The following is a 25,408-nucleotide window of genomic DNA, read 5'->3' as shown; positions in this document are numbered from 1 at the left end:
GAAATCAGCATTCACACAGTTCTTACACAATCCAAGATACCATCATTTGCTATTCTAGCTATAGGAAAAAAACCACTAACTGTGATAATGATGTGGTGGCTTGTTGGCAAAGATGGACTTCTTTAAAAACTGATGTCTAGTGCATCCTCATTCCACCTCACCAGATTTAAACTGATCAGGGTACTGCTTCCTGCAACAGTACAAAAATAAATGTTATTCAGTTATTTCCTGTGTCCTCAGAAAGGAACATATTATTTATGTAGAACTCAAAAATGGGATCGATATTGCCAATTCCCCAGTGAATTCCTCCTTTAGAGCAATTAAGTGGTGATAAATGTATTCCTGTCTGCACTGTCATAATACAAATTTAGAAACAAACAAACAAATGTTCTGGTGAGCTTACTGCTTTCATTAAAGGCTCCTTACATAAGCTTTGGAAAATACCTTGCTCTTCTTCCCTGTCTTAGGCTATGCTTAGATTGCAGGCTTCTGCGAGGAGCTTATTTTTAGGTTAGGGCACCTTGTAGACATAGCCCTCAGAGAACCAACAAACCAGCCTTAGCAATAACAGGAAAGCTGCAGAAAGTCTAGAGAATATGGAGACACTTGGGAGAAACTGGAAACCAACACGGTCAAGATAGGCAAGTACTCATTTAATTGTCTTTATTACAAATTTTAACACCACAACAAGATATTTTGGTCTATTTGACCTAAGATTTTCCCCCTTCCTTTCCTTGAGGTTCTTGGCAGCCATTGGCTTAGTGGTGGCTGAGACTCTATCACTCCCCAGGCCCAAATCGGTTAATTCAAACAGTCCTCCAGAGGCAACACTTTTATTTTCATGCCGGCGCACTTCATTGCCCCCAGTGCACAGAGACTGGCTGTCCTTTTCCTACTTGTAGATTCCATTTGGACACAGTAAGACTGGTTCTCAACTTTTGGACATTGGTAAGGAACCAGGCAGAAGCACCGGGACTCTGACTCTGAAAAGACAGATTTCAGTTTTAGTTGCAAATACCACGGGGGCGTGAGGGTTTCTCAAAAATCAAAAGGGGGGCGTTATGCCAAAAAGTTTGGGAACCACTGATCTAGACAGTACTTGGTCCTGCCATGAGGGTAGGGGGCTGGACTCAATGATCTCTCAAGGTCCCTTCCAGTCATACTACTCTATGATTCTATGATTCTAGAGCAAGAAATTTGTGATTTGGAATTCATATTCAAACCGAAACATTAACACGTGGTACAAGCAGAGATATCAATTACCTCATGCATTATAAGGACTGCTTCCCTTCTTTTGATGCTCATTATTATCTCAAGCAGGACAAGTAACATCCCCCCAGGTCCTCATCCACCTCCTTCGGTCTATGTATTTGATTTGTTAGTTTTTATTGCAATTTTTTTTCCGGTTGTCTGTATTTATAAATGTCAGTCTGTATTGGAAATGAGATTGATCTGATGAAGTGGGTCTGTCCCACAAAAGCTCATCACTGAATCAATCATTCTGTTAGTCTTTAAAGTGACTACATTTCTGCTGTTTTGTTTTGCTGGAGTACAGATTAGCACATCTTTCTCTCTGTTTCTGTTCATTAGAGCTCTTAATAAACATTTCACATACGTTTTTAAATTATACAAGTAAGGAGCCATTATGTAAAATACAAGCACGACTAAGAGCTCCACTGCTACCTAAATCTATGCTACCCAGCAGCATAGTGATTTAATGTATTCATTCTGAAAGACTATAATACTGCTTATATGGCTTGAACACAACACTACAGGTTATTCTCTTCTTAGAGCAAACGGGATTACATTGGTGGCTTGATTTCCATTATTAAATCTACACAGGTATGAACTGCCTTAAAAGGTCAAATTCCTGAGGTCCTGTTATACTCATTTGGTGTCCAAAGTGAAATTAATTTGGTGAGCTCAGCTCGAGGTGTGGACGTACAAGTGTCTGCCACACACACAAAACCAATCAGCTTATGTTACACTGAGCCAGATTCTGATCTGAGTTCCACATAAACTCTTCCAGAATAATGCTACTGATTACAAAATCTCAAAAATTTAGAACATCACAAATGAAGCCAAGGCAGTGATTCTGGATCACTCTGAGACAACAGCAAGAGGACCACTGTGTTTGATGTACTGCAGTATATCCTTTGGTTTGGAGTGAGCATCTATATCTCCTGTTGGTGATATGAGACTAACTTCATTGTTCCCTCACGATGCTTGGATACAAGGTGCTGTGTTAATAATACATACTTACAGTTTCCAAAACATTTGACCCATCTATATGCTATATTCAGAGCCTTGCTGATTTTAATCAGACAGGAACAGAGATTGTTCCCTCACCCATCTCCTCTGTTGGGTCAGAACAAACAGGGTGGAAAACTGACTCAGCTTAGGTGTTCCCTTGCATGGGGAGGGGCATCCCCAGATGGCATACAGCTGATGTGGCCGGCCCCACACCCTCTTCAAGTGTGGAAAGTGCTGAGGAACAGAATGGAAACTGCTCATGCCCCAGACAGAAAGCTAGCTGTGCCTCCCTACTGTTTGCATCTAGGAGTAGCTCAGATGCATGTTAGAACATGGACCAGGATGACTGTGAATCTCACTCCTAGAGCCATAAAGCAAATATTCTGGCCAGAGTGCAAGAGGTCAATGAAGCAGAGCCATACCTGAACATTTTTCCCAGTCGTAGCATGTGTCATATCCACAGAGCTCTTTCTTGGAGCTACTTGTTGAAAGCTTTGCCCTTTCAATGGCCCAGTTCAGATTTGTGTCACCAAGACAGGGGCCAGAATGCAAGAAATGGAGTGGTTGCTCATTAAGGCACTTTTCGGCTAAATACTGACAGCTGGGCTTTGTGGAAGGACTTTCAGAAACTGCGTCTAGCACACAGACATCTTCAGAGTAGTGGCTGCCAGGAAACAAAACAAAAGATATTACAGGAGACTGGAGAAAATGAAGGAGGCCTATGCTAAACCTTAGACATTCCAGCAGCACAGAATACAGTGGACTTTTCTACTGTGCAGTTAAGTTGGGGCCGTTCTTAAAACAAATGGCTGCAAATCTCTCTTAGGTACTTATAATATCCACTATACCAAAGTATCTGAGCGCATCATAGGTTTTCATGCAGTTACTCCCACAGCAAATCTGCGAGGTAGGGATGTGCTAATTTCTCCATTTTACAGATGGGAAACTGAAGCATAGAGAGACTTGCCCAAGATAGCTGTGGCAGAGCAGGAACTGCATCTATGTCTTCAATAGCCCTGCCTAGCACTCTGACACGGGATAGTCCTTCTCCTAAGTATCTCCCTGCCAGTTCCCCCCACAGGGACATCCTTATGATCTCTTCCAAATAATTAGATGATAAAAATTCTTCAAAATAAGTTTGTTTCGTTGGTGCCTGAGCAGCTCCTATTTTGTAACCAGCAATTTCTTTCTAAACCTAAAGCAGCAGTGTTCTTGGCTTACTTTAAGCTTTGTGCTCAGTTCTATGCTTTCTGTGGTATAGGGTTTTGTTCCAAAAATTTAAGTTTACGTCATTTTCTGATTTGTGATTCCTCTATGGACTGCATAATGGTTCCCGTTTCTGCGTGTCCTCCCTTCCTACAGATGGTCTGACAAGCCCAGTTATTTATATCTAGTATGGCAGCATAAGTAATTTCCTCCAAATACAAATAAAGTCAGCAGCAGAGCTGCTTATAAAAAGACCAGTAAGTAAATTGTACTCCTGCGAACAATTATATCCGTTTAACAAAGTTGGAGATGGGTTGCGTTTTTTTAGCCAGTTAGTATATGCCAAACTGGATTATTAATTACATCCAAGTTATTCAGGCTGACCAAAGTGAACCATCATCACTGGGCTAGTTTCTCACCTGGTGCAAAATTAATATATCTCCCTAACTCAGGGGAACCAGGGTCAACTTACACCGATTGAGCATTTGGTCAAATATGTTTGAGGATATCCAAAAGGAATACATGTGTTGTATTCATATAGTTGGCCTTAGGAAGATGGAGCAAAGTGGTCTTAGGGGGGAAAAAAAGTCAGCCACCAGAAGACCCTTCAGAGGCATTCAGCATGTCTGGCACTCTGCCAGGAGAGCTGCTGCCTTCATATGTGTCATGATCCAAACTTTTCCTGGACTCTGAGGCCTTCAGCGTATTCTGCCTCATACTCACCTGAGGGAAATTTCAAATACAAGAGCCACAAAACCCTAGAGCTGCTGCAATGGCCGCTATCAAAACCACACCAGGTGAGATGCCATATGGGTAATGCAGGCAGGTAGGAAAGCTAAGTGACAGGCTTCTTAAGAGTCAGTAGCTGGAAAGAAGTTAGATGAGGTGGAGCAAAGCATGGAAGCCTGCAGGTCCAGATGGCGGGGGATGTAACAGAGGGGTGAATGGATAGCCCTGGGGCATACTGACCTCTGGATGCCATTGCAGATCTACAGAAACACAGTTGCTAGCTCTTGAATTTTATAGGCTATGATAACTGGTGTATTTAGGACACAATGCTGTGGCTGTTTAAACAAAGAAGATTGCAAGAATGCTATGGTCATTCTCATTATCATCTTCCCTAGCTGCTTCATCTTCACAATGAATCCCCTCCACCAGAGAGTGACAGTGGCTTTATATCCAAATATATATCTTACCCACAATCCTCTTCTGGAGACATGCAAACGCATTGAGCTCCAACCTGTTTTTGGCCAGGTCTGCAGTTACCTCTAGCTTTTGTTTGCTCATCTGAAAGAGAAAGTAGGTCTTGTCAGAGCTACTCCCTGAAATTCAACTAATAAAAGATTAACAGGAATGAGAATTCTGCTGTTAAACCTAAAGCGGGTCGATTTTAATGTAGCCTAACCTCCCATAAGAAGATGATTTGTATAGTTCTTCAGTTAGTAAGGACACCTAGGTCTAATTCCAACATGTAAGAAAAATCTTAAAAACAACACAAGTATGAATAGAAACCAAGCAATACCAAGGACAGGATTTCAGAAAGTTCAGAACATCAAGGTGAAGGTGATGGTGTGGGTTTGTGGGGTCTCTGTCTTCAGCATCTACACAGAAAATATAAAAGAGCCTTACTGCACCTAATTGTAAACCACAAATTCAGTCAAAAGAGTCTTCTCCTGAGCTGAAATAATGCTCAAATTGTGGTATAATTTTTCCTTGCTGTTATTATCTATTGGCTTATTTTACAAAGTGATAGATATTAAACATGACCTATGCTCTACCTGGAGTACGAGGGTTTAAGTCAAGTCATAGGTATTTTTGAATATATTTATTAACACTCCCATCACTATGCCATTTTTGGAGAATTACATAAATTAATATGAATGACTGTTAATAACAACTGGCACAAACCAAACTGCCTTTACCACTGAATTGAAAAAGAAATAGCTGGAGTGAAGATGACCATCTTGTAGTAACTCACAAAACTCCTCACACTTAGATTCCAGTGGACCGCAGATAGAGCTAATTCTGAAATGAAAGGCTGTCCACACAAAAGCCTTACTGAGTTCGTGCTGGACACAAGGCAGTGCCTTCAAGTAGAACCCAATTGTCATGAAAAGGTATAGATAGAATCCCAGATGACCGTGCCTTCAGGTCTTGATATCTTTGAGCTGTACCTAGAAATTGTCTGGGAATATTTCAATCCAAATAATACAAGCGTCTTGCATCTACACTAGTCTGTGCTTCCAAAGAGATGGGCAGCAGATTCTTGCCTGATTCAAGATGCTTTCAAGTGCATTCTTAACTAGAGCCGAAGGTAAAGAGTACAGCATAATGGTTTGGCTTGGTAATGGTGTGAGCTTGAGGGATGGAAGTTGGTTAAATTAGGGGACGGTCTTGAAAGCTTGTTTCACGTACTTTTCTCAAAATGTTCAGGTCATGTCTTGTCAAAGTGACAGTTAGAAATGGTGAAAAATTGCAATTTTGAGCCAGCTGTGTTGTCTGAAAACTACAGATAGGTATGTACCATAATCTTTTCCTCTTCTTATTAACACTACAGAACAAGAAATGCGAGGAAGAAGCACAAACTGAGAAGTAAAGGGAAAGCACCAGGTCATTTAATCACTTAATTTCAGAGCTTTGCTACATTTCCTTTGAAGCCACAGGCAACAGCATCAGTGAGTGCAGATACTCCTTAAAACCATTATTCATGGCAAGTTTCCAATTAATCATGTAACTTACCATTCAGCATCTTCCATAATTGACATTTGCGGTTGCTCACTCTTAAGATCTTTTAAAAGAACGGATATGAGAAAAGTCCAGGCTTAATTTTCAGGGCTTTACCTTAATGGGTATCAAGTTTTGGGGGGAAAAAAAAAGACTCGAGGTGGGGAGAACCTCAAAACAAATATGTGAAGGCCTGTTAAAAGGAAGTCTGTGATCATTTGTTCTCCATGCCCTCTAAAAGTAATGGTCTTAATCTGCTGCAAGGAAAATTTAGATTAGACATAAAAAGAGAAAAACGCTTTCTAACTGTATGTCTACATAAGTTTTGGAATAGGCTTCTAAGGGAGAATTGCAGAATTGCTGTCATAGTAAATTTTCAAGATCAGATTAGATTAAGACAAATCTCTGTCAGAGATTGGTCTAGATTTTACTTAATCCTGATTCAATGCAAGGGAGTGGACTTACTGACTTCTCGAGGTCCCTTCCAGCCCTACATTTCTGTTTCTATAATCATAGGCCTTATTTTGACCCTGTTAAATATGGTCTTCTAAATATTACAGGTCATATGAAATACCATCCATGTTAAACAGTCAGAAAATTAGGGCCCCCTCAGCCTGCATCGATCTGGATTGGATGTAAGAGAACATATCCTTACAAACGAATCTGTGGTGATGCTGTGCCTTGTTTAAGAAAATAGACAAAGGCTTCTGAAGAGATGGGAAGAGCAAAATGGCATCAAATAACATACAGCAATACAACCCTACTGTTAATGAGTTATTGATCCCACCCCATGTTCTATAATGGAAATATAGTAGCCATGGGCAGAGCAGGAATACTCACCTTTTTCACAGGTAAGGGGTCTCAGTATAGGAGGTGTCCACTTCACCTCCCTCCCACACTTGTACTGCTTTGCCCCAGTGACAATGAAGCCAGCTGGGCAGCGTAGCTGGATGGTTTCTCCAACATTGTATTCATTTTTAAATGGGGAGATGGTGACGTCCTCAGATACTGATGGCTTGGGGCACATTGATGCTACAATAAAGAGACAAGTCAAATAAGTATATCACGTTGTGGTAACAACCCCAGTAACTGAAGTGGGTACAATGAATCCATTTAAAGAAAGCTTGTGACATTTTCACAATAATGCTAACCTCTTTCCTTTCATTTTCTAAAATTTGGCTTTTATTTTTCTTTACCCAGTTTTGAGTTTTGAAAAATTTTGACTTGCTCTCATAGTAACATTCCATATGTTAAATTTGTTTAAAAGGGAAAAATAAAATGTTTATAAAGTATGCCATTGGTCATCATTTAAAAGTATTACTAATGGCTTAATAAAAGATGGGGAATGCTGTTACAGCATGTTACAAAAGCAGGCAGTTAGAGGATCTTACTAAACTATTTACGATAGGTGACCACTGAGGAAATTTATAAAGATTGTAAATATATTCAGTAAGACATTCACGCTGCAATGTAGAAGCCAAAGATTGAAATCAATGCAAATGCATTGGGTTCTTTCTGACTATATGGATCCCTCTCACTGATATATTCAGCATAAGTTTTACTTTATGAGCTGAGTGGATTGTGGTCACATCAGGGTATGGACTTTATTGCTGAGAGTTCAAAAGCAGTTTCTAAGGGACTTCAACATATCTTTCCCATTAGTTTCTATGGAAGATGTGTGCCTAAAACCATGTAGACTTCTTTGGAAATCTCACCCTGTGTAACTTGGGTGCCTGTCCAATGTTGAGAATGCTAATTTATTCAGTCTGACTATCATAAACTTACAGCTCACTTGGCTAGGTCTGGAAGTGAAATGCAAGTAGTGTTACTGAAGACATTTAAAATCAGACTAGGAAAGGAACAAGAAAGTATCTGGTGTCAGGTTTCCTATATTAGCTAACAGGATAGCATCTTCCTATTTATCAAACAGGCTGTAGGAATAACCCTGCTTTGGAAGGGAAAAAATATGGTGACAAGTATGATCTTAGCCTTCTCTAGCTCCCATCAATTATCAACTTCTTCTTAAGACACTATGGGTGCGTCTGCGCTAGGAACTAACTTCAGCGTTAACTTCGAAGTTGGGCATTACATCAATGTAGCCAGCAGAGAGTCGACACACATTTTCCCTTACTTGAAAGTTAACTTAGAAGTAGGGAGCCCAACTTCGAAGACCTTACTCCATTCCCAGGAATGGAGTAGTGCCCTACTTCGAAGTTTAACTTTGAAGTAGGGCGTGTGTAGATGATCTACTTTAAAGTAGCTTACTTCCAAGTTGTACTTCGAAGTAAGCATCTTGGAAGTTATTTCTGTAGTGTAGACACAGCCTATTACAGATTATTTTATTCATAATGGAACCACTCTATAATTTATTTTATTGAGCCTAACTCTTCCCTTTCTTACCTTGGCACTCGACAGGTTGCTGTATCCAGGTGTGATCTGGTAGACACCTGAGGAACTGATAGCCAATGAGCTCATATCCAGTCAAGCAGGCAATTTCAGCTTGTTCCCCGACAGCATATTGATTCTTTTCATTCTACAATTAAATCAAACCCTTTGTAATTGGAATACTCACTGAGATAAGAAACAGATACTCAGGCCCATGGCATGGCTCTTGTCAGGTTGTCATGCATCCACACCATTTGTATCAGCACACTCTTTACAAAACAAGGGTTTGCAAAGAATGATGAGTGAAGTAGGATCTATATCAATTACCCATCCTTTATTTTAGTTATTGCTCAGATCTTTTACAGATCTGTGATTGACAGAAAGTCCCCGAAGAAAGGGGAGTTTTGTAGCTTGCCATCAGTTCAGCAGGAGGATTGATAACACAGCAAGTATGTGAGATATAGTAGATTTATCTCTATGTTCATGTCCTGGTGTAAGGCCTACCAAAAAAACTGTCAATTAACATAAAATATTGACCCCAGAAATTTAAAAAAGGGTAGTGCTGCTTCTGCATGGATTCATACTACCCATTTCAGGCTCATATATGGACAGGGGCATGCGTGAGTATCTCAACAACAATGCTTCCCTTGTCTTTTAAATCTCTCACAATTTTTCTCTTTACAGTAGATTTGTTTATCTGATTTTTTTCTGTTAAGCTTCAATGCCAGAGGAAGCAGTAACAACTGACCAATCACTCCACACCTTGCTGATTGCATACTTCTCCTTGTCCTATTACTTCCATGTAACCAAAATCCAAAATGTTCAAAGTGAAGATGAATTATAAATTGAGTGACTGAGAGAAAGAACCAAGGAAGAAGACATAGGAAAGAAAACTAGTTGGAACTCCCAAACACACTAACTGTAAAAGGCTTGGGGGGTGGAGGAGTAAAGTTGGTAAAAAAATAAAATTGAAATTGAAAAACCCTATCTAAAAGTCAATGCACTAATGCCAGTTTTTCTTTTGTGATGCTTTTCTGCCTCAAAGAGTGGTACGTAATAGCAGGTTCTAATCAGTTATAAAAATACGTTTATTTAATACCTTTATTTAATAAAGTGTTGTTATCACTGGTGTCATGTATCAATCTTTGGATGCAATTAGAGGAAAAAAAGTTTTGTAGACAATGTACTTGTTTTGTGAGCCAACAAGGAGTTTGCAAGGCTTGTCCAACCCGGAGCTCCCTGAGGCTCTTCATCCCTGCACATCACCCCTGATCTTGGGCATTACAGCTCTCTCACCCTGAGAAATCCATTTTCTGGTGGGGACGGCTTGAGACATCCAGACTCTGGCTCCCTAATGAAAACCTCCTCTTCCTTTCTTTCTTCATCATCATTTATACATGGAGCCCCTCTGAAAAATAAGAGTTTGGAATTCAGGATGAAAACTAAGAAGTGGTGAAAGTTTACTGAAATAGTAAGGAAAGTTCTTATATGAACCAAGGGGGAGGAAAAGCTGGCACGGACAGGAGAATGGCTCCCACAGAGCAGGTAAGAATAAAACCCAGAGACTGTTAACATCACATTTCTAAACACCCATCCTTAAATCAAAACATTCAGAAGTTCTTAAGCACGACTGTGCCTAAGCGTAAACTGTGGTGGTCACTGTTGGAGATTTTTATATTGATTTGGGTGTATACAGTGAAATTGACCTTTACTGACATTTACCACTACACATTATGTTTTGCATTATTTTAAAGCTGAACCAGGTGGACCTTAGTAGTTTTGGTCAAATTTTTTGTTGAGATTTTGAACTGAAAATTAAAACAAAACAAAGAAGCTTATGGGAAGGGGAGTTCACAACATCCAGGTTCATGGAGTTCAGAAGACAGGATGGTGTTCACATGAAAATAAACTGCTGAGTTCTGTACGACTTCAAAGTTATACCAAATACTTAGAGTATGGACGAAGCCAGTCATTGCCCAGGAAAGCGTATGCTCCAAAATATCTGATAGTCTATAAGGAGCCACAGGACTTCTTGTTGTTTTTGAAGATACAGACTTACTCGGCTACCTCTCTGATACAAAATACTTAGTGGAACACTACTGAAATTCTCTGGGAGGAAACAACAAAAGAAAATCAAATTCATATTAATTTTCAGACATTTTCCTCTAAGTGACCCAGCCAAAGAAACAGAGGCAGGACATTCCTCTCCATTGCTCCTAGGGTGACCAGATGGCAAGTGTGAAAACTTAGGATAGGGCGGAAGGAAATAATCACCTATATAAGAAAAAGCCCCAAATATCAGGACTCTTATAAAAATCAGGACACCTGGTCATGTAACTGTTCCCTATCCCTATTAGTCACAAAACCATTTTGGGGGCATCATCCATAGCAACCCATCAGGAATTGGAAATTCCAGTCTGCCATCTTCTTACTTGTCCACAAACATGGAGATGTAACAGTCTTCCTCCTGCTCATGTTCACCCTCGCAAGGCTTCCCTCCATTTAGTGGCATGGGGTTGTTACACTCACGGGTCCTTCTTCTCTTGAAAGCACCATCACATGAGCTCCATGCAGACCAGCAACTCCAATAACCATCTACTGCAACTAGAACAGATGAAAGAAAACTCCAGCCACTTGAGAAATCTGCTCTCCTTGAGTTATGTCCCTTATGCTGGATGCAACAAGATGCCCGGTTGATTAATAGTCACAATTTAAAAGCATTCACATAATTTCGCAGTGGAGAAACATCTTATTTATAGGATGTTACATTTTGAACAGAGATGAGCCAAACCAAATTTGAACTTTGAATTTCAGGGGAGTCTGAATACTGTTTTCTTTACAGTTTTGGTCCCCAGGTCACATCCAAAACCCTATAGTGTCTATTTTTAATTCTACCATATTTGCAGCCATTTGGAGATTCAATGAGGCTAGAAATCTTCTCAGACTGTTGTTGATACCTTGAAATCCAACACCTGCCTTGAATTCCAGAGCTAAAATCCCCCTAATCCCAAACTTATTCCTGAGCAGAATCCGAATTTAATTGCAATTACCTTAGCCCATCTTCTGTCTAACTCTTTTGGTTTGTTTTCCCTTGAAACATGTTTTATATCAATTATTAGACCTACAGATGATGTAACATCTGCAGGTAGTACGTGAGATTGGTGTTTTCTGGCTTCCTTTTTTCTACATTTCATGAGGTCATAAATAAAAAGTAAACACAGTACAGGTTGAACCTCTCTCGCCTGGCGCCCTTGGGACTTTACAGGTGCCAAATGAGAGAATTTGCTGGACGGTGGGAGGTCAATATTGTCTAACACATTACTAAAACTTCCACTGCTGACTGGGCTCTTAGAAGACATTTAGGGGTGAATTACAGCTAAATAACAGATCATAACATGGACAGCCAGGAGTGGTGGCAGTAAACAAACTTTATGGAGCCATGGGAAACTAGGCTACATCCCTGATAAGTGGTCATCTGGCTAACTATAATCATTCTGGATTACAGATGTTGCCAGATGAGAGAGTTCTCAATTAAAGAGGTTCAATCTGAAGTACCTTGTTAAACCCTTGAAAGCATTTGTCCTTGTCACAAACCCACCACCTGCTTTAGCCCTGCAGACTACTGGCATAGCAGAGTTGCAATCAGCACTAAACTGGGTTTGCAGCTTGATATCATAGATTGAGCTGGGAATCTTAAACTTTCACTTGTTACAAAGACCACTTTATTAATACCAAAAAACTATGGATTAACGTTGGACAGAAGATTATTGCATGCTATTATAAACAGGAGTTTGCACATGTATACACACATGTACTTATATATTCATATTACAAATTTTCACTTTCAAAATACATTTTCACAATGTGGATATGATGAAATCAGAACATTGATAGCACTTTCCACTGGAGCTGGTTGAAAATTTCACAGTGGAATAGTTTCCTGTTGGAAAATCAAGCAGGCAGCCTGCTGACCTGTCTGCCTGCCTTGTTTCCACCTCAAGTGAAACATTTTGACGGACCAAATCAGCATTTTCTATCTGTCCACCCACCTACCTGCAAATGAATGGCAAGGCTGTCCACATGCCAAACTGGTGGGATCCTTGGCTAGCCAACTTCCAGGCTGTCAGGTATCTTGGGCAGCAAACTCTATGATAAGCTTCCTCCCCAGGTGGCTGGACTGCACTGGTTGCCCACCCAGCTCCTATATCCCTGGGTTCCCATCTGGCTGGCCTCTCAGTGAAGGACTGCAAGACTTACTTTTATTTTGAAATTGGTAACTGATATTCTAATTAAGGAATTGATGATGTCACTGGTCATTTATAACAGATATTTTACTTGGTCTGGTAAGTGGAAACTTTCTATTGTAATATATAACGAAAATACAACACTTTTTTATTAGAAGCAATACATTAGGAAATACCAAACCACTTACCACACCAATATCCATCAACTAGATTACCTCTTGCTAATTAAATAATGCCACTTTATAATCAATTACCACTTTGCAAACTAAAATACAAAGATAATTTACTAATATAAAAGTTGAAATAACTCAACTATTCTGACAGGGCCTGAAATAGGAAAAATAAAATCATGAAATGTCTCAATTTTTATGTTATAATTTGTAATATGGCATAAAAGTCCAGCTAACAAAGTCCAAATGAAATGTTTCAATCTTATCAGGATGAAACCATTTCCACCCTATTGAAAGGAAACATTTTATATAGATCAAAACTAAATATAATTTGGATTTGTATGAAATTAATTTGTGGATTTAGCCTCTATGAGGAGCACTGACATTTCAAATTGTTGTTCTCATGGAACAGAAATGGAAAAGTTTGGAATTTCATGGAACGGGATCCAGATTCCAACCAGCTTTAGCTTTTAACACTACACTGTGCAGCTAGAAGGAAGGAGCATATTTACATCATTATGGCATTACCATAAATACCTGATTTGTAATCTGGTGCACGTTTCTCACAGTTATCCCCATAGGTTCCAGCCTGACACACACAGAGACACTCCGTTCCAGACAACACAGGTCTTCCATTATTGGGACATGGGGCACATTTACAGGGATCAAATCTGTCCATGTATTCAATAAGAGCTCTTCTCAGGTTGCGCCGTTTAGTCAATGCACATGGGAAATTCTTCACCAAATCCAGGATAGGGGCCACCTAAGAGACAAGTACACAGCAAGGGATCACATAATGAATAATGAAAGAGAAATTTCTTTGCGGCAAGCTGTGTTCATTTATTACGATGAATAGTTGTATGTGTTTAAAGACACCAGAACCTACCAGGTTATGGCCGTGTCTACACTAGCCAAAAACTTTGAAATGGCCATGCAAATGGCCATTTCGAAGTTTACTAATGAAGCACTGAAATACATATTCAGCCCCTCATTAGCATGCGGGTGGCTGCGGCACTTTGAAATTGATGCAGCTCGCCGCCGTGCAGCTCGTTCAGACGGGGCGCCTTTTCGAAAGGACCCCGGCAATTTCAGGCTACGTCTACACGTGAAGCCAACATCGAAATAGCTTATTTCGATGTAGCAACATCGAAATAGGCTATTTCGATGAATAACGTCTACACGTCCTCCAGGGCTGGCAACGTCGATGTTCAACTTCGACGCTGCGCGGCACCACATCGAAATAGGCGCTGCGAGGGTACATCTACACGCCAAAGTAGCACACGTCGAAATAAGGGTGCCAGGCACAGCTGCAGACAGGGTCACAGGGCGGACTCAACAACAAGCCGCTCCCTTAAAGGGCCCCTCCCAGACACAGTTGCACTAAACAACACAAGATCCACAGAGCCGACAACTGGTTGCAGACCCTGTGCCTGCAGCATGGATCCCCAGCTGCCGCAGCAGCAGCCAGAAGCCCTGGGCTAAGGGCTGCTGCCCATGGTGACCATAGAGCCCCGCAGGGGCTGGAGAGAGAGCATCTCTCAACCCCCCAGCTGATGGCTGCCATGGAGGACCCGGCAATTTCGACGTTGCGGGACACGGATCGTCTACACGGTCCCTACTTCGACGTTGAACGTCGAAGTAGGGCGCTATTCCGATCCCCTCATGAGGTTAGCAACTTCGACGTCTCGCCGCCTAACGTCGAAGTTAACTTCGAAATAGCGCCCGACGCGTGTAGCCGCGACGGGCGCTATTTCGAAGTTAGTGCCGCTACTTCGAAGTAGCGTGCACGTGTAGACACAGCTTCAAAGTCCCCTTATTCCTATGAGCAGATGGGAATAAGGGGACTTCGAAGCAGGCAGGGTTCTTTCGAAAAGGAGCCCCATGTGGATGAGCCGCGTCAATTTCAAAGTGCCGTGGCCGCCCGCATGCTAATGAGGCACTGAATATGTATTTCAGCGCTTCATTAGTAAACTTCGAAATGGCCACTTCCATGGCCCATTTGAAGTTTTTGGCTAGTGCAGACATAGCCTATGTGAATAAGACATTGGAGCTGGGTCTACACACGAGTGCCCTTTCGAAAGGGCGAAAATTGGAGTTCGGCAGTTGAAATAGCGGCCGTCGAAAGGGAGCACCCGCCGCCATTTTTTGGATCGGCATTTTGATCCACTCTTTCAAAGTGCTGCCGCAGGTCTTTTGAAAGAGAGCGTCCACACGGCTCCAAGACCTCTTTCGAAAGGAGGGAGGCAGGAAACGTCGTAGACGGGGTCCCATGGCTGACAAGCCCTTCTGGGGCAGCAGCCAGTCGCCTCCTTTAAAGGGCCCCTCCCTTTGCCCTCCCCGCCGCATGAGCCGAGTGCTGCCCAGCCTTTCCCAGCCCAGCAGAGCCCACTCGTGCCCATGGAGGCCCAGCGACGGCTCCTTCAGGAGGATGGCCTCATTATGGACTCCCTGCTGGCGGTGCTGTGCACCATTGCTGCAGCTGCACCCGCGCTCATTGGGTGGCTGGGCGGCCCCCCTGGGGCCGCGGGGCCCCCCCATGGGGCACCACCAGGCACCCCTCCCCGGGTTCCCTGATGCCTCTGGACCCGCCCCAGCAGCAGCGACTGGTGGGAGTGCTTGGTGCTGGGGGAGCGGGGTGAGGAAAGGTGGCTGTGGAAATTCCGCATATTGAGGCAGACCTTTGAGGAGATCTGCCACTGGCTCAGCCCCGCACTCTGGCACCAGGACACCTGCATGTGGCCAGCCCTCACCCTGCAGAAACGGGTCGCTATCGCCATCTGGAAGCTGGCCACCCCGGACTCCTACCGCTCCGTGGGACAGCAGTTCGGGGTGGGCAAGGCCACCGTCGAGTCTGTACTTATGGAGGTAAGGTGGGGCTGGGGAGAACCCTCTGCTGCAAGGGGCCAGATGGGGCAGCAGCTGGATGGGGGTGCTGGGTGGGAGGGGGGCAGAATGGGCCTGAGGCAGGGGGAGATGGCCGCCACACCTGCACTAGGGCACATGTCCCCCTTCCCACCCTGCAGGTCGTCCTCCTGGGAGATCTGGACAACACCACTGCTGGCTTCCAGGACCTGGGCTTTCCAAACTGCATTGGCGCTGTGGATGGCGCACACATCCCCATCCGCGCCCTGCCACACAGCGCCGGCCAGTACATGAACAGGAAGGGTTACCATTCGGGGGTGCTCCAGGCCCTGGTGGACACGAGGGGCAGGTTCACCTACATCTATGCAGGCTGGGCTGGCTGCACCCACAATGCCCAGGTCTTCCGGAACTCCGGCCTCTGCTGGTGCCTGGCACCTTCATTCCCCAGGGGGAGATCCCTGTGGCGGAGGACGTTACCATGCTGATCTGCATGGTGGCAGATGCGGCTTATCCCCTGCAGCTGTGGCTCATGAGGCCATACACGGGACACCTGAACCCCACCTGGGAGGCATTCAATCACCGCCTCAACCATGCCTGCACGTTATGGAGTGGGCCTCCGGGGGCCTACAGGGGTGGTGGAGGTGCCTCCACACGTGGCTGGAGGTTGGGGTCCTCAATGCGTCCCAGGTGGTGGGCACCTGCTGCATCTTTCACAATGTTGTGGAGGAAAAGGGGGACGCCTATGTCCCCCAGGGGGCCCCTCCAGCCAGTACCAGCTATGAGCAGCTGGGCACCGCTCCCATCTGCCAGGCCCACCAGAATGGCCACTGTATCCAGGAGGCCCTCAGGCAGGCCTTTGCCGATGGCCACCTCTGACCCGCATGCACACCCACATCCTATGCACATCTGCCAGCCACCTTCCCCACCACCCCCACCAGCACGTCCACCACCCACCATCCCCCTGAGGAGCACAGCATGGAGTGGTGAACAACAAAAGAAACATTTATCTATACTATTTTCATTAACTATGTACAGTGCATGGGAGCCTAACCTAGAGGGGGGCAAGAGGAACATAACCTGGAGGGGAGTGGGACGCTCATTCTGGGACAGGGGTGGTGGGCTGCGAGCCCCGTCGGCCCCTGGAGGCCCTGCTTTCCTGGTGCAGGGTCCCCGACGGGGAAGAGAGGGTGCAGGTAGCACTGGCAGATATTGCTGGCGAGTGGGCCTGGTGGGGCTGGAGGGGGCAGGCTTAGCCAGGGGAGTTGCCGGGGGGCCAGGAGGTGGCCGTATGGTCCCGGAGGGTGTGGCCAATGTCCTCTAGGCTAGTCAGCAGCCTCTCCCAGGCTGTCCTCTGCCACTCCATGTTGGCCTGGGTGAGCCTCAGGTACTGCTCGGCCAGGCGCTGGTTGGCTGGGTCCTCCTGGGCCTGCGGAGGGGGGGCCCTCCAGCCACGGCCCACAGCCTGGGGTGGTGTCCAGGCCACCTCCAAGGGCTGCGGCGGGGCTCTCAGGGATGAGGGACGGCGTAGGGCTTTCCCAGCCCTCGGATGATGCAGCTGTGTGGAGAGGAGGAGAGTATGTCAGTAATGTGCCCCAGATGGAGGGGACCAGGCTGTGGCCCACCCACCTGAGCCCACCCCATGGGGCTCCCACCCTCCCCCAAAGGACACTGACCCCCCCCAAGGGGCACCAGCCCACTCCCCACGGGCTGGGTCTCCCGGCCTGGAGGCGCATCCAGTGGTCTGTCATGCAGGTGGCCCTTCCCAGCCTGTAGTGTGAAGGCCCCAGGTGCTGTCCGGCACTAACCGGCCGCCGCTCCTATGTGGCTTGCAGCGCTGTCCGCTGAAGACGGGTGCTGGTCATTGCTGGTGCGCCACATCGCATGTGGGGGGTGGCCTGTGTACAGCCTGGGACCACTGGTCCTGTGTGTGGGCGACTTGCCGTTGCACCGCCCCCCGGCCCCCGTGGAGCAGGTGTACTCCCTTCCCTGTACGTACCAGAGGGTCCCTTGGTGACATCCGGGGATGTCCAGCTCCTGGTTGCCCGGCTGGAGGAGCCGGAGGGGATGACGATGATGGTGAGGTCCCCCTCCTCATTCGACCACTCGGTGGTCCCCTTACACTTCTGGGTCCCTGGTCTGGGCTGCTCCTCCTCCTCCTCCGGCTGCAGCTCCTCGCCGGATGTGTCCAGGTATACTGGGGGTGGGGAGCTCTCCTGGGGCCCCAGGATGCCCCGGAGCTCCAGGATAAAGGTGTATGTTGCTGGAGCTGCCCCAGAGCGGCTGGCCAGGTCCCTGGCCCAGGCATAGCTCTGCTGAAGCTCCTTGACCTTGGAGTGTACCTGCTCCGCGGTACGCTCTGGGCGGCCTCTTGCCTGGAGGCCCTGTGCCAGGTGGGTGAAGGCGGCGGCGCTGCACCGCCTGACCCCCATGTGGTGCAGGACTTCCTCGTCCTCCCAGAGGCCGAGTAGGTCCCGCAGCTCCTGCTCCATGCAGGAGGGGGCCCTTTTTTTTTCCTCCCCCTGGGAGCCCTGCAGGGGCTTGGGCGGGGGGGGGGCGGGGGCTGGCTGCTGGCCATGCTGTGGTGGTGGAGAGTGTGGCTGGAGCACATGCAGAGGCTGCTCCAAGCATGCTCTCACCTTCCTGCCATGGGTTTCCTGTGTGCGTGTGGCTTTAAGGCAGCCGAACGCAGGGACCGTAGAGCCCCGCTGCTGCCGGCTGGAGTGGCCCTGCTGTCCAGCTGACCGGTGCCATGGCGCACCTGTATTTCGAAAAAGCGGCCTGTGGAGCACCTACACGTGTACTCTTTCGATTTAGTATTTCGAAATGGGCCGATCTTCCTGATACGGGATCGGGGTTTGGATTTCGAAGTCTGCGCCCCGGTCTTTCAATTTTCCTTCGAAAGACGGGTTTACACATGTCGACACTCCTCCTGCTCTTTTGAAAAAGGGCTGCTTATTTCGATTTTTTGTGCACTTGTAGACACAGCTTGGGAATATGGTGCATGATACAATTCATTGGTATTTAACAAGACATAAGAATTCCATACATCTAGCTCACCCATACCTATAGTTTCCTTTTTATTGGGGTGATGACCTAACAGAAAAGTGGCAAAAGTTTGCCAGGCACACTGGCAGAGAGGCAAAGGGGGCAACTGCTCCAGGGCCCAGTGGCGCACAAGGGCCTGGCGCTCCCAGCCACTGCCATTGTTAATGGGGCAGGAGCTGGAGGTTCAAGTCCTCTGACTCACTGCTGAAGTGCTGTGTGATACACTCCAGGCAGCACTAAAGGATGAGGGGGTGGAGGGGTGCACCACAGACCAGGTGGCACTGAGGGCTGCCTGCTCCCAACCCTGCACCTTCTGCCCCATCCCCCACCCCTTCTAGGGAGCACAGAGCAGGTTCTTCTCACCTTGCCCAGAACCCAGCAAGACAGTTGGCCTGTGGGGTAGGCCTCAAGCCAGACCGTAGCCTAGGCACTCGAATTTGAGATGGAAAGTTACTGAAAAGTAATCAAGTCTGCTCTCAGGCTCAATTTCAATTTCTTCAAGCTCAGCTTTCTCAGCTCCCACTTTGCAAAAATGTCATTGAGCCAGCGCACAGCCACCCAGTAAACAAATGAGGTATAATAACATTGGGAGGTTCCAAAAACAAGAACTCGGGGGTGCCTGGATCTCTCCCAGGTGGAACCATGTTCACTGTGTCCTCTGAAGCAAGGATAACAGGGATCAGGGACTTCCCACAGCAGAAGGGATGTGAACACACTAAAAGCCCTATAACTCCAAAATATTTTGCTTCATATTTGACTTCTAATCTGTCATTGTGTAATAGAAATAGCTTAATGGTATTAATAAAGCATCCCTAACCACTGGAGAGTCTGTGTAGGAGTGAATCCAGAACCTTGGAGTTTACATGGCCCCACTGGAATTAGCAATATACACTTTAAAATCATACTAGGTAACATGGAGTACACAAAGACCAGGTCATATACACTCACAGAAGAAGCAGTAATATACAGGCATAGCAACATTATAGGACTGTTATTACCTTTACTGTTTAGTAATATTTTATGTTTTCCAGCCCAGGTGTGGCGATGGAGGTTGCTAAAGGAGGAGGTCAGCCAGCTTCCCGCAAACAGCCAGTGCATTGCTTTCCCTCTTCTCCCAAATAATCAAGCCTTTCCTGTCACTAAGCTGCAAGGGACTCCTCCTCCTTCCCAGTGACATCTGAAAATAGGTCCACTGACTCTCACTCGCTCTGGCTGTCAAGTACCTTTCGATTTGGACACACAGTACTAAGGAGAGATAGAACTATCCAGCCTGTAAAACTAACAAATGTTTCTAAAACTCTCTCAAATGTTTTGTGTATGTGAAATCATCCCATGTCTCATTCCAGGGAGAAAGATGAAAAAAGAACAAAGGAATCTTTACTCCCTGGAAGGATTATGGCCTTGATTTTCTTGCAAGTATTTTTCTCTCTTTTCTTACCTCAAAGTCAATTACAATAGGATTCTCCTTTATCGATTCCACCCAGTCTGTGTATATTGTATGCTCTGGGAAAGATCCCGCTTTCTCCCAGGCCAACGCTGCAGCATATTCTGTCCTTCCACCTTTTACCAGTGAAATAGACCGTTCAGATGACTGTAGAAATGATCCTAAAATGTGATTAAAATTAACTTTTATCAAAATATAACCACAACTTTTCTATTGTATACAAGGCAAACCCCAAAGGCTGTGTTCCTTTAAGAAGAGCCAATAGGATTTGCTGGTGACACAAGGGCACCAAATCATCCCTCCCAGCCTTCCTCTCCCATCCCACTGCCGTTGAATTCAATGGAATTTGGGCCAGTGAAAGCAGTGGTCCATGTGGGATTAATGTGACTCCGGCAAGACTAACCAAGGGATCCTTCATAAATTTGTACTAATACTTGAAGGTGCAAACAATTCAGAGGAGAAGAGCTACTTAGAGTGGGCCAAAGAGTACAATGGAAATAATGTTATGAAGTTAAGAAAAATGTAGCGTGAACACCAAGAAAAAATCTCAGTGATGAAATTTAGTTGATTGTGGAATAATCTCATAAAGGAAGAGAATGAAAGCCTCATCTCTGGAGACATTTAAAACTAGATAGGTCACAGTACAATAGGAGTATCAAATATATGATACGGAATAATCCATGCTGGGACAGGAGTGTCAACTCTTCTAACTCATCTCAATACTTGGGTTGCTTATCAGAAGGCACTACTCACATAAGTGATGTAATGGATATTTGGTGTGAGGTAATCAAATAGTTTGTTCCATTTATGCTTGATGCATGACTGTCTGACGCTTTGAAGAAAATAAACCTCTCTTTTAATATATCTATGGTACACTAAAAGCATAGGACAGAGTCTCTGCTGCACTCAAGCTTTGCTTGATATAGTAGAGAAGAGGAGAACACCAAGGAGTTAGTTATATATTCCTGATTCTCTGTCTGATTTTGTGTCATGGAGAAATTGAGAGCAGCTTGGTGGCTGTTCTACATCTGCCAACTGGTGAGTCCTCAAACCCAGGTGGGTTTGCCAGAGCGCTCCTGGCATATCACCTTGTTACCTCCAGGATGCCCTTACACTGAAAACATGGAGAGTGGTGGTGGCTTGGGAGATGGCTACACTAGTTTTGTGAGAGAGGATTCCTCTGCCGGGAAAGGTTTCAGAAATGCAAACAGACAGATGTCATACCAAATGGACTACAGGTGAAAAATCCATTACATTTGATTTACTACACAGAATACAGTGAGAGACTGTGCCACACACTGTCAAAGAAACTATAGACTCATCTGATCAGCATCCTGTACAGCAAACAGAAGACCAAGAATGAGCTCTCAGAGCTGGAGACGTTCATACAAAACCAACCTTCCACACAGCTGGGTTTTACTAAACAAAGACAAGCCACTTAGAACACACACTGTGCTTCTCTATGGGAAAAAGTACACTGAACTACCTAAACTCCTACATGTCACAAGGCCCACAGCAGTGGTATCTTTGATCCATCCAACAATATTGTTAATCTAGCCACCTACAGGATTAGTCTGCAGAATGAGCCTGTCCTATCTTGGGGACTCTCTTTTTGCCCCACCACCTTCACACATGATGCAGTTCAGTGACCTAGAAGCCTACTTTTGTTATCTCTGAAGCAGGAAATATTTCCACTGAGCTACTGAACTACACACTAGGTAAGCCACAGAAACCATCCTACAAATGCTACCAGGAGGAGGATTCTACATCGACTCTACCTGATGGTCTAAACAACCAATTGGTCCTCTACACAGACTGCTTCTGCCAATGTGCACAGGCTGAAATTGTGGACAAGCAGCATCACTTGCCACAGACTGCAACGTGAAATTGCTGAGTTGGAATTCATATGCAAATTTGACACCATCAGAAAGGGTCTAAATAGAGACACAGAATGGCCCTCTTGCTACAATAAGTAATTTCCCTTTCAGATACCCCCACCTTCTTACCATCGTTGGAGGTGACCCACATCCACCCTGATTAATTAGCACCAATGTGACACTCCTCTCTTTGCATCCCTGCCTTCCTTTCAATTCAAGCATCCAAAGAAGTGAGTTGTCCCTCGCAAAGGTTTATGCCCTAATAAATAAATATGTCTTGCCGTGTCAACTGGGAAAATGCGCCCAGATGGAACAGAGGAAAGCATTTAGGCCCCAATATATTTTTGCCACAGACAGAATGCTTGACTTGGAGGATGAAAGATGAAAAACTGGCCCCACTGAAGTTGATGGAAGCTTTGCTATTGACTCCAATGAAGTCAGGGTTGCGCCCCAATAGCTGGTGAACACTATCTCCCATGGTAAAGAAGAGCACAGAATACTTAGTTCTCATCATAGTAACCTTCATGGCGTTCAGTCATTTTATTTGTGGTGCATGAAGTATGTACTTTCCGACTCTTTATGAAAAACACACGCCTAATGGTTTCTGTACGGACACATTCGGATGATTCTTTATTTGTCAAACCTGGGAAACATTAAACAGCAATGATTAGCTTAAGCACTAAATACTTAAACATGAAAGAGCATCCCTATTTTCTACTTGGCTCTCCTTTGGTCTGCTCAAGACTTGAAGACATCTATTTCATGGTATTCCTCACGTAGAACACCTCATTAGTTCCTTCCTCTCTTCCACGTCTTGTCTGAGGGTCTCATCCCATTACATCCTGAAGATGATTCTGGTGTTGTGGATTATGTCCTTCAGCTCAAAGTAGTTTCATCGGATTCCACGCTATTTCCCCAGTGAGTTTTAGGGTAGAAACTGGCCACTTGCTCCTGCCCCACTCCCCACTCCTGCTCAATCCCTCCTGCTATGCTCTGCCCATGCGCTGCCCCATCCACACCTGCCTCTTCCTGTGGAAGTGCTGCACCACTTCTGATGAGTGTGGGGGTAGTCCCACCCCTTCCCTTGAGTCATGCAGCTCAAGAGCAGCTAGACCTCGGAAGCTTATGATGGTCTCGAGTTGCAGTGCTCCAGGAGAGGGATGGGATGGTCCCCACATTCACCAGAAACTGTGCAGTAATGCTGGTTAGTGTTGGGAACAACACTGGGGGGAAGAGGCAAAGGGTGAAGTTGCCCTGAAGCCCATAATTTCAAGGGGCCCCAGAGCTCTGGCTACCACCACTGCCATTGTGACAGCAGTGGTGGCCAAGGCTCTGGGCCCCTATGAAATGCTGCAACACAGTAGCAGCATGCATATTTTTTCCTAAACAGGTCATTTTTTAATCTCACCAAACTAAAGTTTACATACCTGAATTCTTCAGTTCTTCGGTGCTGTATTGATAAAGGAGGTCATATATGCCACCCATAGATCCAGACGTGTAGTAATGAGTCCCAAAGTCATCAAAAATTCTGCTGTACAAAGCATAGTTGTACTCCAAAGGCAGATGGTTAAGTGCCTTTAGAAAGGTATTTGAGAGCTGCAGATCTGACTGTTTCATTGTGAAGTTTGAAACTGCAATCACTTTATGGATCCTAATAAAGTTGGAATTCTAGAGACAGAAAAAGACACATTCTCTGGTTGACACCAAAGACTTAACATAGGGTAAGAAAAGTCAACAACATTATATTTTATGTTTTAGCCTTGGGTAACTAGCACAAATGAATCAAGAGATCAATCCACTGGAAGCTATAAGAACTTGGTTACATTCTAGAGCTGGGGTGGCCAATTTTATTCAGACTCCTCCTGACTGCACATGCTATTCACATGTTTAAGAGCCTGGGCATGCCTGACAGAGCTCAGCGCTTGAGCCTTGTGGGCAATGGGGTTGTCTCAGAGATTCAGCCCTAAGCCCCAGCAGGCACGCCCCATTAGATTGAAGACCTAAGACTCCCTTTCTTCCTGGGAAGAAGCCATAGGCAATACATGGAGGGCACATAGGTTATGCCACTACCCAAACATTTTTGCCAGGGTTTGCTGGCCTCACTTGGACACATGGTGCTGTCAGACCCCCTTCCTGCATGGAAGTTAGTGTTGTCAGAGAGCTGGGAGATGCAGACATGGGGAAAATGTGCCAGGATGGAACAGGGGAAAGCATCTAGGCCACAGTATATTTTTGCCAGAGACAGAATGCCTCACTTGGAAGACAAAGATGAGAAACTGGCCCCACTGAAGCTGATGGGAGTTTTGCCATTGACTCCAGTGAAGTTAGGGTTGAGTCCCAATAACTGGCGAACAATATCTCCCATGGTAAGTGACAAACAGCTGGGATCTGCAGAGTGAGCCACTGTTTTTGCTGCTTTCTCTCCCTGTGATGCTGATAGGAATAAGGGGATTTTGAAAGATGTGGAGTCCTTTCGAAAAGGACCCCCATGTAGCCGAGCTACGCACATTCAAAAGCTGCACATTTGAAGCACTGCAGCCGACAACATGCTAATGAGGCACTGAATGTTGATTTGCATGGCCATTTCGAAGTTTGGGGCACGTGTAGACACAGCCATAGTGTACAGTAGTCCCTTGAGTTATGCAAGGGTTGTGTTCCCACACACCATTGCGTAACTCAAATTTTGTGTAAGTCGGGGGCAGCTTTTTCCCCCAGCGGAATGCACGTTCTGCCGCTGGAGAAGCAGCAGGAGTACCTGGAGCTCCTTTTGAAAGGTAAGTCTTGGGTTGGGAGGACAGTTGGGTAGGGATAAGCCTGGTGGTGTGTTGGGGACATGGGAAAGGCCAGGTGGGTTATGCCCGGGATTGGCTAGGGCTGCAATAGGGGTAGGAGGGGTGAAGTTGAGCTGGGTCCGCATGACCCTGCGGTGGGTGAGCCGGAGCTATGTGCGAGGGCTGGGGAGTGAGCTGGAGCCAGGCGTGGGGGTAGTGGTAAACTGGAGCTGGGCCTGGTGAACTGGGGCTGGGAGGTGGGGTTTGAACCAGGGCTGCAAAGGGTGGTGGAGGCGGGGAGGTGGTGTTGAACCAGGGCCGCATGGGGCAGGGGGTGTTGAACCGGAGCTGGGGAAAGCAGGATTTTGAGTTGCGCTTAACTCCCATTAATGCAAGTTCAGTACAACTCGAAATTGCAAATTTTGAG

The 25,408-nt window shown here is 45.5% G+C and overlaps 1 protein-coding gene across 1 annotated transcript in view; it reads right to left on the bottom strand.

Moving 5' to 3' along the window:
• Positions 1-725: 725 nt before the first annotated feature.
• Positions 726-25,408, bottom strand: part of C6 (complement C6) — a 33,530-nt gene continuing 8,847 nt past the window's right edge. The window contains exons 7-17 of the mRNA XM_074994307.1: positions 23,638-23,878; positions 22,731-22,853; positions 20,328-20,494; positions 13,520-13,745; positions 11,001-11,172; positions 9,865-9,976; positions 8,584-8,716; positions 7,024-7,215; positions 4,656-4,746; positions 2,676-2,917; positions 726-983 (exon numbers count right to left, since the gene is read on the bottom strand). Of these exons, the coding sequence (XP_074850408.1) occupies positions 802-983; positions 2,676-2,917; positions 4,656-4,746; positions 7,024-7,215; positions 8,584-8,716; positions 9,865-9,976; positions 11,001-11,172; positions 13,520-13,745; positions 20,328-20,494; positions 22,731-22,853; positions 23,638-23,878 (1,881 nt within the window). The 3' untranslated portion in view covers positions 726-801. The remainder of the gene's footprint in view (positions 984-2,675; positions 2,918-4,655; positions 4,747-7,023; positions 7,216-8,583; positions 8,717-9,864; positions 9,977-11,000; positions 11,173-13,519; positions 13,746-20,327; positions 20,495-22,730; positions 22,854-23,637; positions 23,879-25,408) is intronic.

The sequence above is a fragment of the Carettochelys insculpta genome, chromosome 5 (genome assembly GCF_033958435.1).
Source record: "Carettochelys insculpta isolate YL-2023 chromosome 5, ASM3395843v1, whole genome shotgun sequence".
Classification (NCBI taxonomy): domain Eukaryota; kingdom Metazoa; phylum Chordata; order Testudines; family Carettochelyidae; genus Carettochelys; species Carettochelys insculpta.
The sequence above is the reverse complement of the archived record's forward strand: the minus strand, read 5'-3'. Positions and strand labels throughout refer to the sequence as shown.